The sequence below is a fragment of the Macaca mulatta genome, chromosome 3, assembly GCF_049350105.2.
Source record: "Macaca mulatta isolate MMU2019108-1 chromosome 3, T2T-MMU8v2.0, whole genome shotgun sequence".
Classification (NCBI taxonomy): domain Eukaryota; kingdom Metazoa; phylum Chordata; class Mammalia; order Primates; family Cercopithecidae; genus Macaca; species Macaca mulatta.
The window spans coordinates 8,230,214-8,243,046 of NC_133408.1; the positions used below are offsets into that span (position 1 = coordinate 8,230,214).

General features: G+C 36.7%; 1 protein-coding gene across 2 annotated transcripts in view; it reads left to right on the top strand.

Moving 5' to 3' along the window:
- BRWD1 (bromodomain and WD repeat domain containing 1) overlaps nt 1-12,833 on the top strand; it is a 132,848-nt gene that overhangs the window by 80,143 nt on the left and 39,872 nt on the right. For both annotated transcript variants that reach the window (XM_015132876.3, XM_077995738.1), the window contains 6 exons: nt 2,357-2,482; nt 2,571-2,678; nt 5,711-5,835; nt 6,562-6,644; nt 9,920-10,031; nt 10,650-10,711. In XM_015132876.3, the coding sequence (XP_014988362.3) occupies nt 2,357-2,482; nt 2,571-2,678; nt 5,711-5,835; nt 6,562-6,644; nt 9,920-10,031; nt 10,650-10,711 (616 nt within the window). The remainder of the gene's footprint in view (nt 1-2,356; nt 2,483-2,570; nt 2,679-5,710; nt 5,836-6,561; nt 6,645-9,919; nt 10,032-10,649; nt 10,712-12,833) is intronic.

Genomic DNA, 12,833 nt, shown 5'->3' on the forward strand with positions numbered 1-12,833 from the left:
GCTCCCTCTTGATAAACAGTTTTCACTATTTATGATGATGTGAAGCATTGGTATAAAGGCGTCTTTAAACTAGCAAGCTTGTTTCGGCAAGATTAAATCATACAAATAATTTTAAACACCTTCTGAAATACATCGTATTTAGCCCAGTTTTCTGATTAACATGTTCCCTGAGCTGTTAGTACTATTGAAATCTTTTTCCCCATTTAAATTGTAAATACTCTGGGTTGGTTGAGTGGGATGTGAGTTTTCTGGGGTCTCATATTACGCTTTTTGGCTTAATTTCAGGTTTAAGTATCTAAACAAAGGGATAAGTAAAAATAAAGTTTTAGTTACTTTCTGAGAGTACCTAAAGTCTTGGACTAGAATATAGGTTATCTTTATCAAATCAAAAGCTGTGGTTTTCCCCCTCAGCTTTACCATGTCTCAAATGTTGCTTTAATGTAATTGTTTCCTAAGCTTTCCATGCCTTCTTAATAATATATAGGATAACAGTAAAAAAGATTCTAAGTCTCATCCCTCCATTAAGAGGTTAACTTCCCAAACATAAGCTCCTTCTGTATTGTACTTGTAATTGCTTGTTCAGTGTCTGTATTACCCAGTAGACTGTAAGCTTCTTGAGGGCCAGGAATGCTTCTTTATCTCTCATTGTTGCTTCCCCAGGATCTAGTATTAATATATCAAAACCAAATAATGAAAAAGATACATTCCAGTCAGAGGCTTTTGATTGTTGGTTTAAATGATTGTTATATTGTTTTATGATTGACTTTGATACACTTCATGAAGTCACACATAAACTTTAAAAAAATTATTTGTATGTATGTATGTATGTATGTATGTATTTATTTATTTATTTCGAGATGGAGTCTCACTCTGTCACCCAGGCTGGAGTGCAGTGGTGCCATCTCGGCTCACTGCAACCTCCACCTCCTGGGTTCAAGCAGTTCTCCTGCCTCAGCCTCCCGAGTAGCTGGGACTACAGGCACACACCACCATGCTCGGCTAACTTTTGTATTTTTCATACAGACAGGGTTTCACCACGTTGACCAGGGTGGTCTTGAACTCCTGACCTCAAGTGATCCACCCGCCTCAGCCTCCCAGAGTGCTGGGATTACAGGTGTGAGCCATGGCGCCCGGCCACGCTACTTTATTATTAACACTTCTCCACCTCCACTGTTCTGAGTAGTGGGCTTGACAGTTAAACATTTCCAAATCCGAAACTTAAAGAGAAAGCTCTATTTTGCTCAGAATCTCACAGCAACTCTTATTTTCTCCCGTCAATTTCAACACTAGTAGTAGACTTCAAGGAATTTTAAGGTGCTTTCTTTTTTTGTGTGTGTTATTGCTACGTTTACCATTTTCATTTTACATGTCTGTCTTCATACTTGTCTCTTCGTTGTAATATCATCCCTATTTATTTGTGTACACTGTGCTGATTTCAAGCAGGTAGTCATTGTTTAAAGATGTTAAGTCGTTGTGTTTATCTATTGCTGTGTATAACAAACCACCCTAAAATTTAGGTGTTTACATGGCAAACATTGCGTATTTCATGTATTGGTGGATCAGGAATTGGGAGCTGATTAATTGGGTGATTTTGGCTCATGAGGTTACAACATGTTGACTGGGGCTGCAGTCATCTGAGGACTTGAGGAGTGTTGGACGTTATTCTTTCTGAGCTTATTCCTGTGGCTGTCGGCCTCAGTTCCTTGCCAGACAGGTCTCTCCTTAGCTGGAGACACTCTGCTTGAGTGTCGTTATGATTTTCCTCAGAGTGAATGATTTAACAGTAGCCAGGGATAAGCCCCAGTGCCATTTATGACCTAGTCTTAGAAGTTGCACATAATCTCATCTGCTTTAGTATATTTGGTAGAAGTGAGTCATTAAGTGTAGTCCACACTTAAGAGGAGGAGACTTCCACTTCTTGAAGAGGAGAGAACTATCAGGGGATTTGTGGGCATATTTTAAAATCACCAGTCTTACAACCTACAGTCAAGAAGGAGACTCCCTGTGATGATTAGCCTGTGGTCATACTCAGAGTGGAGTCTTGGCAGAACAGGCTATGTGTAAAAGAGGATTTAGGTTGGGTATTAGCCCCCTAAAATGGGATGTAAAATAGCACGGAGAATCTATGAGAAATTTAGGAGATGATACTAGGAAAATGTTAGGTAGATTTACAATGCTTTTTATAAGTGATATATTCCTATGTAAAGGAACTAAATATATATACTGTGTAAAAACTAATCATTAGATGGACGTGGCAAAAATAGTCATTCTGAATGGTGAAGTTTCTTTTATTTTTCATTCAAAGAGTACATGCCCCTTTCTAATCTAAGAAACTTTGTTCTCTTCCCGGTGGTAGAATTTGCGGAGGATGACTTCAGGAGAGCTTGAAAATATGGAGCATTTATATGAATTTCATCCTCCAGTTTGGATTACTGACACCACACTTAGAAAATCTCCTTTTGTTCCTCAAATGGGTGATGAGGTGAGAGTAACACAAATTTAAAAACACAAATATGGAACATAAAATTTATATTGCACTTAATTTTTAAATGCATATTTCCCTTTTGTAGGTAATATATTTTCGACAGGGTCATGAAGCTTATATTGAGGCTGTGAGAAGAAATAATATTTATGAATTGAACCCTAATAAGGAGCCATGGAGAAAAATGGATCTTAGGGTAGGACGATGGCATTATTAAATCATTAAACATTTTAGCACATATATAGTTAAATTATTTACAAATCTATTTAAAAACCTGTTGGAAACATATTTTATTACTTTCTTTCCTACTTGATAACATTTCTGCTATAACCAAACCTTAAGATCCTGTGGGAATGGCTTGTCAATGGGCAAAATTTGTATGTTGCTGATTGGTATGTAAAACGTTAAATACAACAACCTAGAGTTTCAGAAAGGCAGCTTGGCAATATATATATTATCAATCTTAAAAATGTTTATGTACCCAAGACAGATTTTCAAAGGGAGAAATGCAAGTTTTCAAAAGAAGAAATAAAAATTGGAAGAAAGGTTTAACCTCATGGATATTAAAATAAGGAAATAATAATTTTACCTTTTCAGTACTTAGCCAATTTTGTGATTTTGTTTGTTTTTAGCTCAAGAAAGAATTCCACATTTTAGCAAGTGGCAAAGATGTTGGTTTGTTAACAGTTATTCAGATTGCTGGTGGGGTGTGTGAAGTGGTCCAGGCTTTCTAGAGGATATTTTGGCAATAGGAGTTGAAACTGAAAAATATTTGGAACTTTTAATTCTGTGATTTTACTCGTCTGGTAATTTGGAAAACAAACAGAAATGCTTGTAAATACATGAGTATTGTAGTTCACTCACTGTTTACAGAAACAAAGCTGGAAAAAGAAATCAAATATTCCACAATAGTGAATTAACCAAATCACGGTGCATTCACACAGTCACTTACTGTGTGCAGCCCATCTTGTACTTGCAGGTTGAAAAATATTTGTGGAATGAATGATGGATACATTTACACAGTGTATTACTAATAGGAAAAATGGGACGTGAAACTGTATTTCTGGTTATGATAGCAAAATTTTAAAAACATTTGCAGCCAATCAAAAGAAAAACATCAAAATGTCAATGGTGATGATCTGTGGGGTAGTATTACACATGTTTTTTATTTTTTATATTTTTATTCTACACATTTTGATACTTTTAAAAACTTAGAACATGAAGAAAATACTAATTATTTTAACAAAGATAGTTGTTTTTAACACTTATATTCAACTTAATGACTCTGCTTCTATGAGTTAGGCTTTATATACATTTGAGGTTTTATTTATGTCTAACTTAGGACTATGTACCTAAGTACAGTCCATCCTCATTATTCTTGGATTCTGTATTTGTGAACTGCGTGCTTGCTTTATTTGTTTTTTTTTTTTTTTTTTTGAGACGGAGTCTGGCTCTGTCGCCCGGGCTGGAGTGCAGTGGCCGGATCTCAGCTCACTACAAGCTCCGCCCCCCGGGTTCACGCCATCCTCCTGCCTCAGCCTCCCGAGTAGCTGGGACTACAGGCGCCCGCCACCTCGCCCGGCTAGTTTTTTTGTATTTTTTTAGTAGAGACGGGATTTCACCGTGTTCGCCAGGATGGTCTCGATCTCCTGACCTCGTGATCCGCCCGTCTCGGCCTCCCAAAGTGCTGGGATTACAGGCTTGAGCCACCGCGCCCGGCCAGTGCTTGCTTTATTTGTAATCCCCAAAACAGTATTCTTGGAGCCTTTTGGTCATTTCTGTACATGCTCAGGGTGGTGAAAAATTTGACTTGCCCGACGAGCATGTTTCTAGTTGAGGTTGAACAAGGTGTTGCTCTGCCTTCTTTTTTTAGCTCTCGCACTGCAAACAAGTGTCCTTTTCATGGTCTGTTCAGTGCCACATATTTTCCATTTTTGTGCTTTTTGTGGTCACTTTGCTGTTTAAAATGGCCCCTAAGTATAGTGCTGACATGCTGTCTAGTGTTCTTAAGTGCTAGAAGGCTGAGATGTGCCTTATGGAGAAAGTGTGTTAGACAAGCTTCATTCAGGTATCAGTTAAGTGTTTGCAGATCAACAACATATTAAATAAGGTACCTTTAAACAGAAACACATAAAGCCAGGTTATGTACACGCTGGTTTACTACAGTGTTGGGACCAGAATTTTGCAGGAGCCTATCCCTGTATATCCTCTACAGCACCGATTTAGTATTTTCGTGTTCTAGATGACTTTATAGAACATAACTACTGTGAATGATGAGAACTATGCTTAGCACTTTGGTAGATTATAATAATAACATTTGTTCAGTGAATAAGTGGATGAATGATCTGTTGTATTCCTAGTATCAGAGAAGCAGACGTTGGGGGGAGGGTTGACTATGGCAAATCCATTTGATGGATACTCCATCCAGGTAGGGACTTGGAACACCTGTTTCCTGTCCTGTCCCTACTGCCTAGAAGAGGTCATAGTATATGGTAGATTCTCAACAAATATTACTTAATGTATTAGGCAGAAATTTAATATCAGGATTTTGAAGAACACTTAGGAATAAGTAGAATGCTTACACATTTTCACTGCATAATATAAAACTATATAAATAGAAATGTGCATTGGCTGGGTGTGGCAGGTCACACCTATAATCCCAGCGCTTTGGGAAGCTGTTGTGGGAGGATCACTTTGAGCCCAGGAGTTCGAGACTAGTCTGGACAAAATAGGGAGACCCTGTCTCTACAAATAATAAAAAAGTAGCTTGGTGTGGTGGCATGTTGTACCTGTAGTCAGTCCCAGCTACTGGGGAAGCTGAGGTGGGAGGATTGATTGAGCTCGGGAGTTTGAGATTGCAGTGAGCCATGATTGTGCTACTGCCCTCCAGCCTGGGCAAAACAGCGAGACCCTGTTTCCAAAACAAAGCCAGAAGGAAATATGTTAGATTTTTAACAGTGGTTGTTGTTAGATATTACGCTAATCAGAGATTTGTGTTTTCAGTCTTATACTTTTATAGTGTATTTTCTAAAGGATGTTCTTTGTATTAGAAACTATATTAAATATGTGGAGATTAGCAAAATTGAATGTAATTAATGGTATTGATTAAACTTGTCTGCTGGTTTGAAAGCCTAAATTATGAGTTTACTTAATATAACAGTATATGGAGAATTATAGTATTAAGGAATTGCTTTTATTTTAACCATTAAAAATATATGTCTGTTAAAGGATCAAGAATTGGTTAAAATAGTTGGAATACGATATGAAGTTGGGCCCCCTACACTCTGTTGCCTCAAACTAGCATTTATAGATCCAGCAACTGGAAAACTTATGGACAAATCTTTCTCTATTAGGTATGTATTATTTTTTAAAATGGAATTATTTAAATTTAAATTTGCCATTTTGCTGATGTAATGATTAGCATGCCCTTCCCATTCGACTCCAGGGTAACTAGTAGAGCACTGTGGATAGCCTAAGATGTGGCTCGAGTTTCTGATGGCTAGGAAACCCATCTCCCACACTGAAGTCATAGTAGGCATGTCACAGTTCTGGTTAAGTGTGGGCAGTCTGTTTTATATGGTTTTCATGCCACTTACGTAGGTGGAGATTTCTGACATACAGGCCAAATTTTTTCTGCCCTTTGTGTTTGAAAAAATTCGGAATAAATAATTTCCTACACCTAATAGGGTTACCACTAGTCACATGTGGCTGTTGCTCACTTGAAATGTGGATGATTTGAATTAAATGTGTTAAATGAGACTTGGCAGAGTATGAGGCATAAACATTTTTTTTAAAAGAAATGAATGTGTTGTGAATGTACACATTGCATTTTGAAGACTAGTTATGAAGAAAAAATATGTAAGATATCTCGTTTTGATTACATATTGAAATATTTTGGATGTATTTAAAATACGGTATGAAATTTACTGGTTTTTAAAAATTTCACTTTTAAAATATAGCTGGTTGAAAATTGAGAATTACAATTGTAGATCTCATTATGTTTCTTTTGGACAGTGTTGCTTTTAGACTATATAACCTGCTATGTAGAGAGTTTAATGATTTTTTAAATTTTTGTCTAGATATCATGATATGCCAGATGTTATTGACTTTCTTGTATTGCGTCAATTTTATGATGAAGCAAGACAGAGGAATTGGCAGTCTTGTAAGTCTATCCTTACTAAGTTTTATATACCCTTAAAAATTAATCTCATGTTTTATTGGTCTAACTTTTTGGCTGTGGGACTCTTACTTATAGTGTCTACAAACATGTAAATTCTGGAAGAGATATAAGTGACCTATAAATATATTTTACTTAACGCTTGGTACTTACTGATTATGCAGACTTTTTTGGCGGGCGGCGGGGCAGGTCGGGCAGTGTCTCCCTGTGTTTCCCAGGCTGGAGTGCAATGGCGTGATCTGAGCTCACTGCAACCTCCGCCTCCCAGTTCAAGTGCTTCTCTTGCCTCAGCCTCCTGAGTAGCTGGGATTACAGGTGCGTGCCACTATGCCCAGCAAATTTTTGTATTTTTAGTAGAGACAGGGTTTCACCATGTTGGTCAGGCTGGACTCGAACTCCTGACCTCGTGATCCACTCACCTCTGCCTCCCAAAGTTCTGAGATTACAGGCGTGAGCCACTGTGTGCGGCCCGATTATGTAGACTTTTTAGACAAGCAACTTTTCTTCTGTTCTTTTGGTTCATAACATTTGGAAAAGATTATTTTCACTCCTTGACTATAGGCCAGAGTAGACATACTTCCTTTCAGACTTCCTTGAACTATATTGTATATAATTATCTTTGATGTAACATTGGTATAATTTACACAATTATACCAGCATCTAGAATGATCAGAAGGCTGAAAAGTAATTTCAGATTTCACACTGAAAATGTTCTGGTATACCCAAGTATTTCACCCTTGATATCGTAACAGTGTAGACTTAAATGAGAAGACTTGACACTGTTTCGTTAAGAAATAAAAAATGCATATACACTTACGCTTTATAACCATGTAATGTATAGGTGGACAGAAAAATTAAAAAACTAAAATTACCTCAATGTAATTTTACACATTTGAGTAAAATTACACATTGGAGTAATTTTGGTACCTCAATGTAGGCACTAAATTACTCAAATGTGATTTTTGTGGTGATCATTTAAGGAGGACTCGCTAATTCAGAGTTGTGTAGATCATTAATCTCAGGATATAACTGATAATTGAATGAAGTCATTAGGCTGGGTAGTAATAGCAGCTGTAGTACCTGTTTCACAGGTGTACAAATATATGTTCGGTATGGAATGCTATCCTGGGAGCCTGTTTACTGAGTTAGAAATAGGATGGTTCATTCTTTTATCAGTTCTTGGATTTTTGTTGGAAATACTAAGTTTTACCCAGGCTGTGTCATCTGGTGTACACATTCATAAATGATATTAAGACATTGATCTTTCTAGTTACTGCAGCTTCTTTCTTTCTTTTCTTCTGTTTTTGAACACAAGGTCTTGCTCTGTTGCCCAGGCTGAAGGGCAGTAGTGCAATCAGAGCTCACCGCAGCCTCTGCTTCCTGGGCTTAAGTGATCCTGTCACCTCAGCCTCCTGAGTAGATGGACCACAGGTGTGCACAACCATGTGCAGCTAATTTTTAATTTTTTTGTGGAGACAGGGTCTTGCCGTATTGCCCAGGCTGGTTTTGAATTCCTGGGCTCAAGCAATCCTCTTGCCTCAGCCTCCCTAAAGTGTAGGAATTACAGACGTGAGCCACCATATCTGGCCATTGCTACCTTTTTCTGTGGGTACTACAAGAAGGCAAATTTTAGATAAAGTCCCTCATCATCCTCATCTGACATGAAAGATTGTCAGGGCATGTGGCTCCTCTTTATAGATTATTGTCCTGGTAATATCTACACAAGTAATCAGGATTATTTTGGGAGTAGATGAAGAGAAAATTTTTCTTGAAGAAAAACATACAGCCACAAAAATAACATGAAGCAACATTAGCAGGTTGTATAGTTGTGTTCCAAATAACTTTAAAGTTTCCCAGCTATTATGATTTTTCAGTCCCCATGAGAGCAAAAAAGAGGCTCTCATTTTTGCCAACATGTCCATTAAATTTTTTAAAAACTGAATTATCTACAGTTAAACTCTAGAGATGGAGTCCCAAATGCCTCCTGTAATTTAGCGGTTTTTGTTTTATTTTTGTGGTTGAGAAATTACTGGACCAGACGTGTTAATACTACACTTTAATTCATTTTGCTCCCCCATTTTTGCTCTTACCTTTTTGCATGGAATTTGAGTAGTATGGCAAGAAGAAGTTGCTTGTTTTCATTTTTGCAGTGGATTTTAATCCTTCTCTTGAAAGGCCAAAGTAGGTTTATTTGAAAAGTCTTAACATAAGATTACCAGGGTGATCAGCTAGCAAAAACATAGAAAAGACACTTTTATTATGAGAAAACTTAATTTTTAAAGGCTCCTTTTTATTTAAAGGGTTGTTTTTGTATGAAGAAATACTTTTATCTAAACTGAAATTATCTTCTAGTATTAGGTAAATAGCAAGAAAAATATACACTTAATTTTTTATATCAAAGACTCACTCTCTTCTAACATGTTTTTGTATTAGGCCTCAAAATTGAGGCAGCTGATTTTTATTACAATAATTTATTATTACATTCAGTTGTAATTAATGTTTGTTAAATTAGGGTATTAGAGATTTGGACAAAATCATAGTGTGGTTTATCTCAAATTATAAGTTTAAAGCTGTAACAGTCTCCTTAGATTTCTTTCAGGGGCTATGGTTTCAAGTGATTTTGAAGTAAAAAATATGCAAAACTCATGTTTACATACGTTTGAAAATATACTAAAGACTGTAAAACATGTAGGTCTAGTAGTTGTGGCATTATTTTTTTTAAACCTTTGAAGAATTCACTGTAAGCATACTTTAATTATTCAAGACCGTTTGCCAGGTATATTAGATTCTTTCTTGGGGATAAATTGTAGCTTTAACTTTGATTTGTTTCTATAAAACTTCCCTTAAGAATTGTTGATCTATATACCGAAGAATCATCAGTGCTGGATAGGTGACTTTTGTTCTTTCTTTTAATTGGTTTTGTTTTGTAAATGGTGGGAAGGGTAAGAGGGAAGAGATATAGTTACTACAGCAGTTCATGTTTGTATAGCAATGAATGCTAAACACAGATCTAGTGCAGTTTATTTCACTGGTCGAAGTCTTAGTCTTAGAGTTGTTGAATACATCTAGAAATCCATTTAATCTAAATGTTAATTTTTTTATTCCATATTTTTCTTGGTTTGTTTAGGAGCTCTGCTTGCCTGTTTTTGTATTGCGATTTTGGCTTCTTTTTTATCTGTATCATATGGTATTTTGTAGATTAAAAAATGTTAATGAATGTTAGCAGAGAAATGCCTCAGACTTGATCATTTCTCTCCTAGGTGACAGATTCCGCTCTATTATTGATGATGCTTGGTGGTTTGGAACAGTGTTAAGTCAAGAGCCATATCAACCACAGTATCCTGATAGTCATTTCCAGTGTTATGTTGTTAGGTTTGTATACAGATGAAAACTAATCATTTACAAATAATTCAGTGTGGCAGGTTGTTGTATGAATAATACATTTCTGGTTTTTAAAAAAAACATGGTTTTTATCTGTCATTAAGTCATGTCAGGCTGACCTGAAATGTCTCTCAGACATGCACCTTCCCTTTGTTTCCTATTCACTAGTACTCCCCTTGGTTCAGGTTCTGCTTGCTTCCCTGGAACTATTTCTGTAGCCACATTTCCTTTGCCTCGTATTGTCAGTGTCCTAGTTCAGAAGTAGATATTATATCATTAATCTTCTTCAAATAAACCTTTGATGCCTTTTCATTGGCAATGGAATAAAAACCACTGATTGTGGCTGTGGTGGAATTCAAGGCTTCATGCCTTGTCTTTGAGTTATTGTTCACTTTGGGTGCAAGCCGCATAGGATTTCTGGTTTTGTTCTTAAACCTGTTATTTTAATAATATATCCTTCTTAAAAAAATTTAGTGTTAATATTTAAAATTGTATTGCTGCAGTGAGGTTAATTTTCATATTTTGTATCTTTTACTTTTATAATGGATACCTATTATCCACATTTTGTTTTCATGAAAGGCTAACCAGAGATTTGTTGTTTTTTAACAGGTGGGATAATACTGAAATTGAAAAACTTAGCCCATGGGACATGGAACCAATTCCTGATAATGGTATATATATTTGTTAAATAATGAAAACATTTTATTTTTAAATAAATAAATAAATACCTTAGTAGTTTGCTGTCATTTCTCATGTAACCCTACATTAAACTTAACTCCTGGCTGGGCGCCATGGCTCATGCCTGTAATTCCAGCACTTTGGGAGGCTGATGCAGATGGATCACTTGAGATCAGGAGTTTGAGACCAGCCTGGACAACATGGTGAAACCCCATGTCTTACTAAAAATACAAAAAATTAGCCGGACATGGTGGCGTGTGCCTGTAATCCCAGCTACTTGGGAGGTTGAGGCAGGAGAATCGCTTGACCCCGGGAGGCAGAGGTTTCAGTAAGCTGAGATCACGGCCACTGCACTCCAGCCTAGGTGACAGCAAGACTCCATCTCAGAAAAACAACAACAAAAAAATCCAAAAAACATAAATCCTTCATGTAGCGTCTACTTTTCCTACCTCATTCTTAATCTTTTACCCTTGGTCTTCCTTCAAGGAAAAGATGAAACTTGACTTCCGTCTTCTGCCTTACCTCAAGTTGTCTTATTATGGATTTTCTATTCTTTTCCTGTGAGAAATAGACAACTATTTAAAGCCAGCCTGTTCTCCAGTGCTACCATCCCACTGCTGTTGCCTTCCAAGGGCCTGGTACCTACACTTAGCTCATCCCCTTCAACAATTTTAATTTCCTCCTGCCTTTCTCCAGTCAGGTTTGAATATGTCTCTTATACCTTACATTTGACTTCATCAATCATTTTTGTTACTAAATTATTTCCCTTTTGCTAAACTTTTTGAAAGGGTACTCTATATCTCCTGCTTCCATTTTGTTCACCACCAGGCTTTCTTTATGTAAGTGTTTTTACTGACTTGTAACATCCTTTGATGTTTTTCTCTTTTTATTTATAATTTTCAAGAAAATCTCGGAATATCTGCATTTTGATACTTCTTTTCAATATGTACTCTCTGTTTTTTTTTTTTTTTTTTTTTTTTGAGATGGAGTCTCGCTCTGTCGCCCAGGTTGGAGTGCAGTTGCACAGTCTCGGCTCACTGCAAGCTCTGCCTCCTGGGTTCACGCCATTCTCCTGCCTCAGCCTCCCGAGTAGCTGGGACTACAGGTGCCCACCACCACGCCCGGCTAATTTTTTGTATTTTTTTTTAGTAGAGACGGGGTTTCACCATTCACAGGATGGTCTCAATTTCCTGACCTTGTGATCCGCCCGCCTCGGCCTCCCAAAGTGCTGGGATTACAGGCATGAGCCACTGCGCCTGGCCTGTGTACTCTCCATTTTTTATAGCACTTTAAAAAACTTCATTTTGAGATAATTTCAGACTTAAAAAATGTTACAAAAATAGTACAAGGATTTTCTAAATACCTAGATTTCCCTTCTTATACAGCTAGCACATTGCAGTGATCAAAATCAGGAAATTATTATTAACATGATACTATTGTCTATAGACTTTATTCAGATTTTGTCTGTTTCACTAATATCCTTTCACATTTTGGATTTAATTGTCATGTCGTCTTAGTCTTCTTTAATCCGGTATCCCTCAATTTTTCACTGTCTTTCACGACTTTAAGGCTTTTGAAGATTACTGGGCAGTTATTTTATACAATTTCCATTAGTTTGGGTTTGTCTGATGTTTTTTCTCGATTAAATTTAGGTTTTGCATTTTTGGCAAGAATGTCAGAGAAGTAATGTGTCTTTCTCAGTGCATTATTTTAGGAGGCACATGATGTCAATCTGTCCATTAATTGAGTGTTAACTTTAATAGTTTGATTTAGGGGGTATGTGTCAGGTGTCTCCAGTGTGAAGTAAATACTTTTTCCATTGTAATTAGTGTCCCATGGGGATATATTTATGTGTTGCAAATAATCCTGTTTCTTATCCTGCTTCCACTCACTAATTGTAGCATCCGTTGATGATTCTTGCCTCAAATAATGATTTTTTTCCATTGTCTTACATTTATTAGTTAGAATTCTACTATAAGATACACCTCCTTTCCCATTTATATTAGTATGTACTCAGATTTTTGTAAAATAAAATCAGTGCTCAATTGTTATCATTATTTTGTTGCTACCTTATTGCAGATTTGGCCACTGGGAACCTCTTCAAGTTGACTCCTA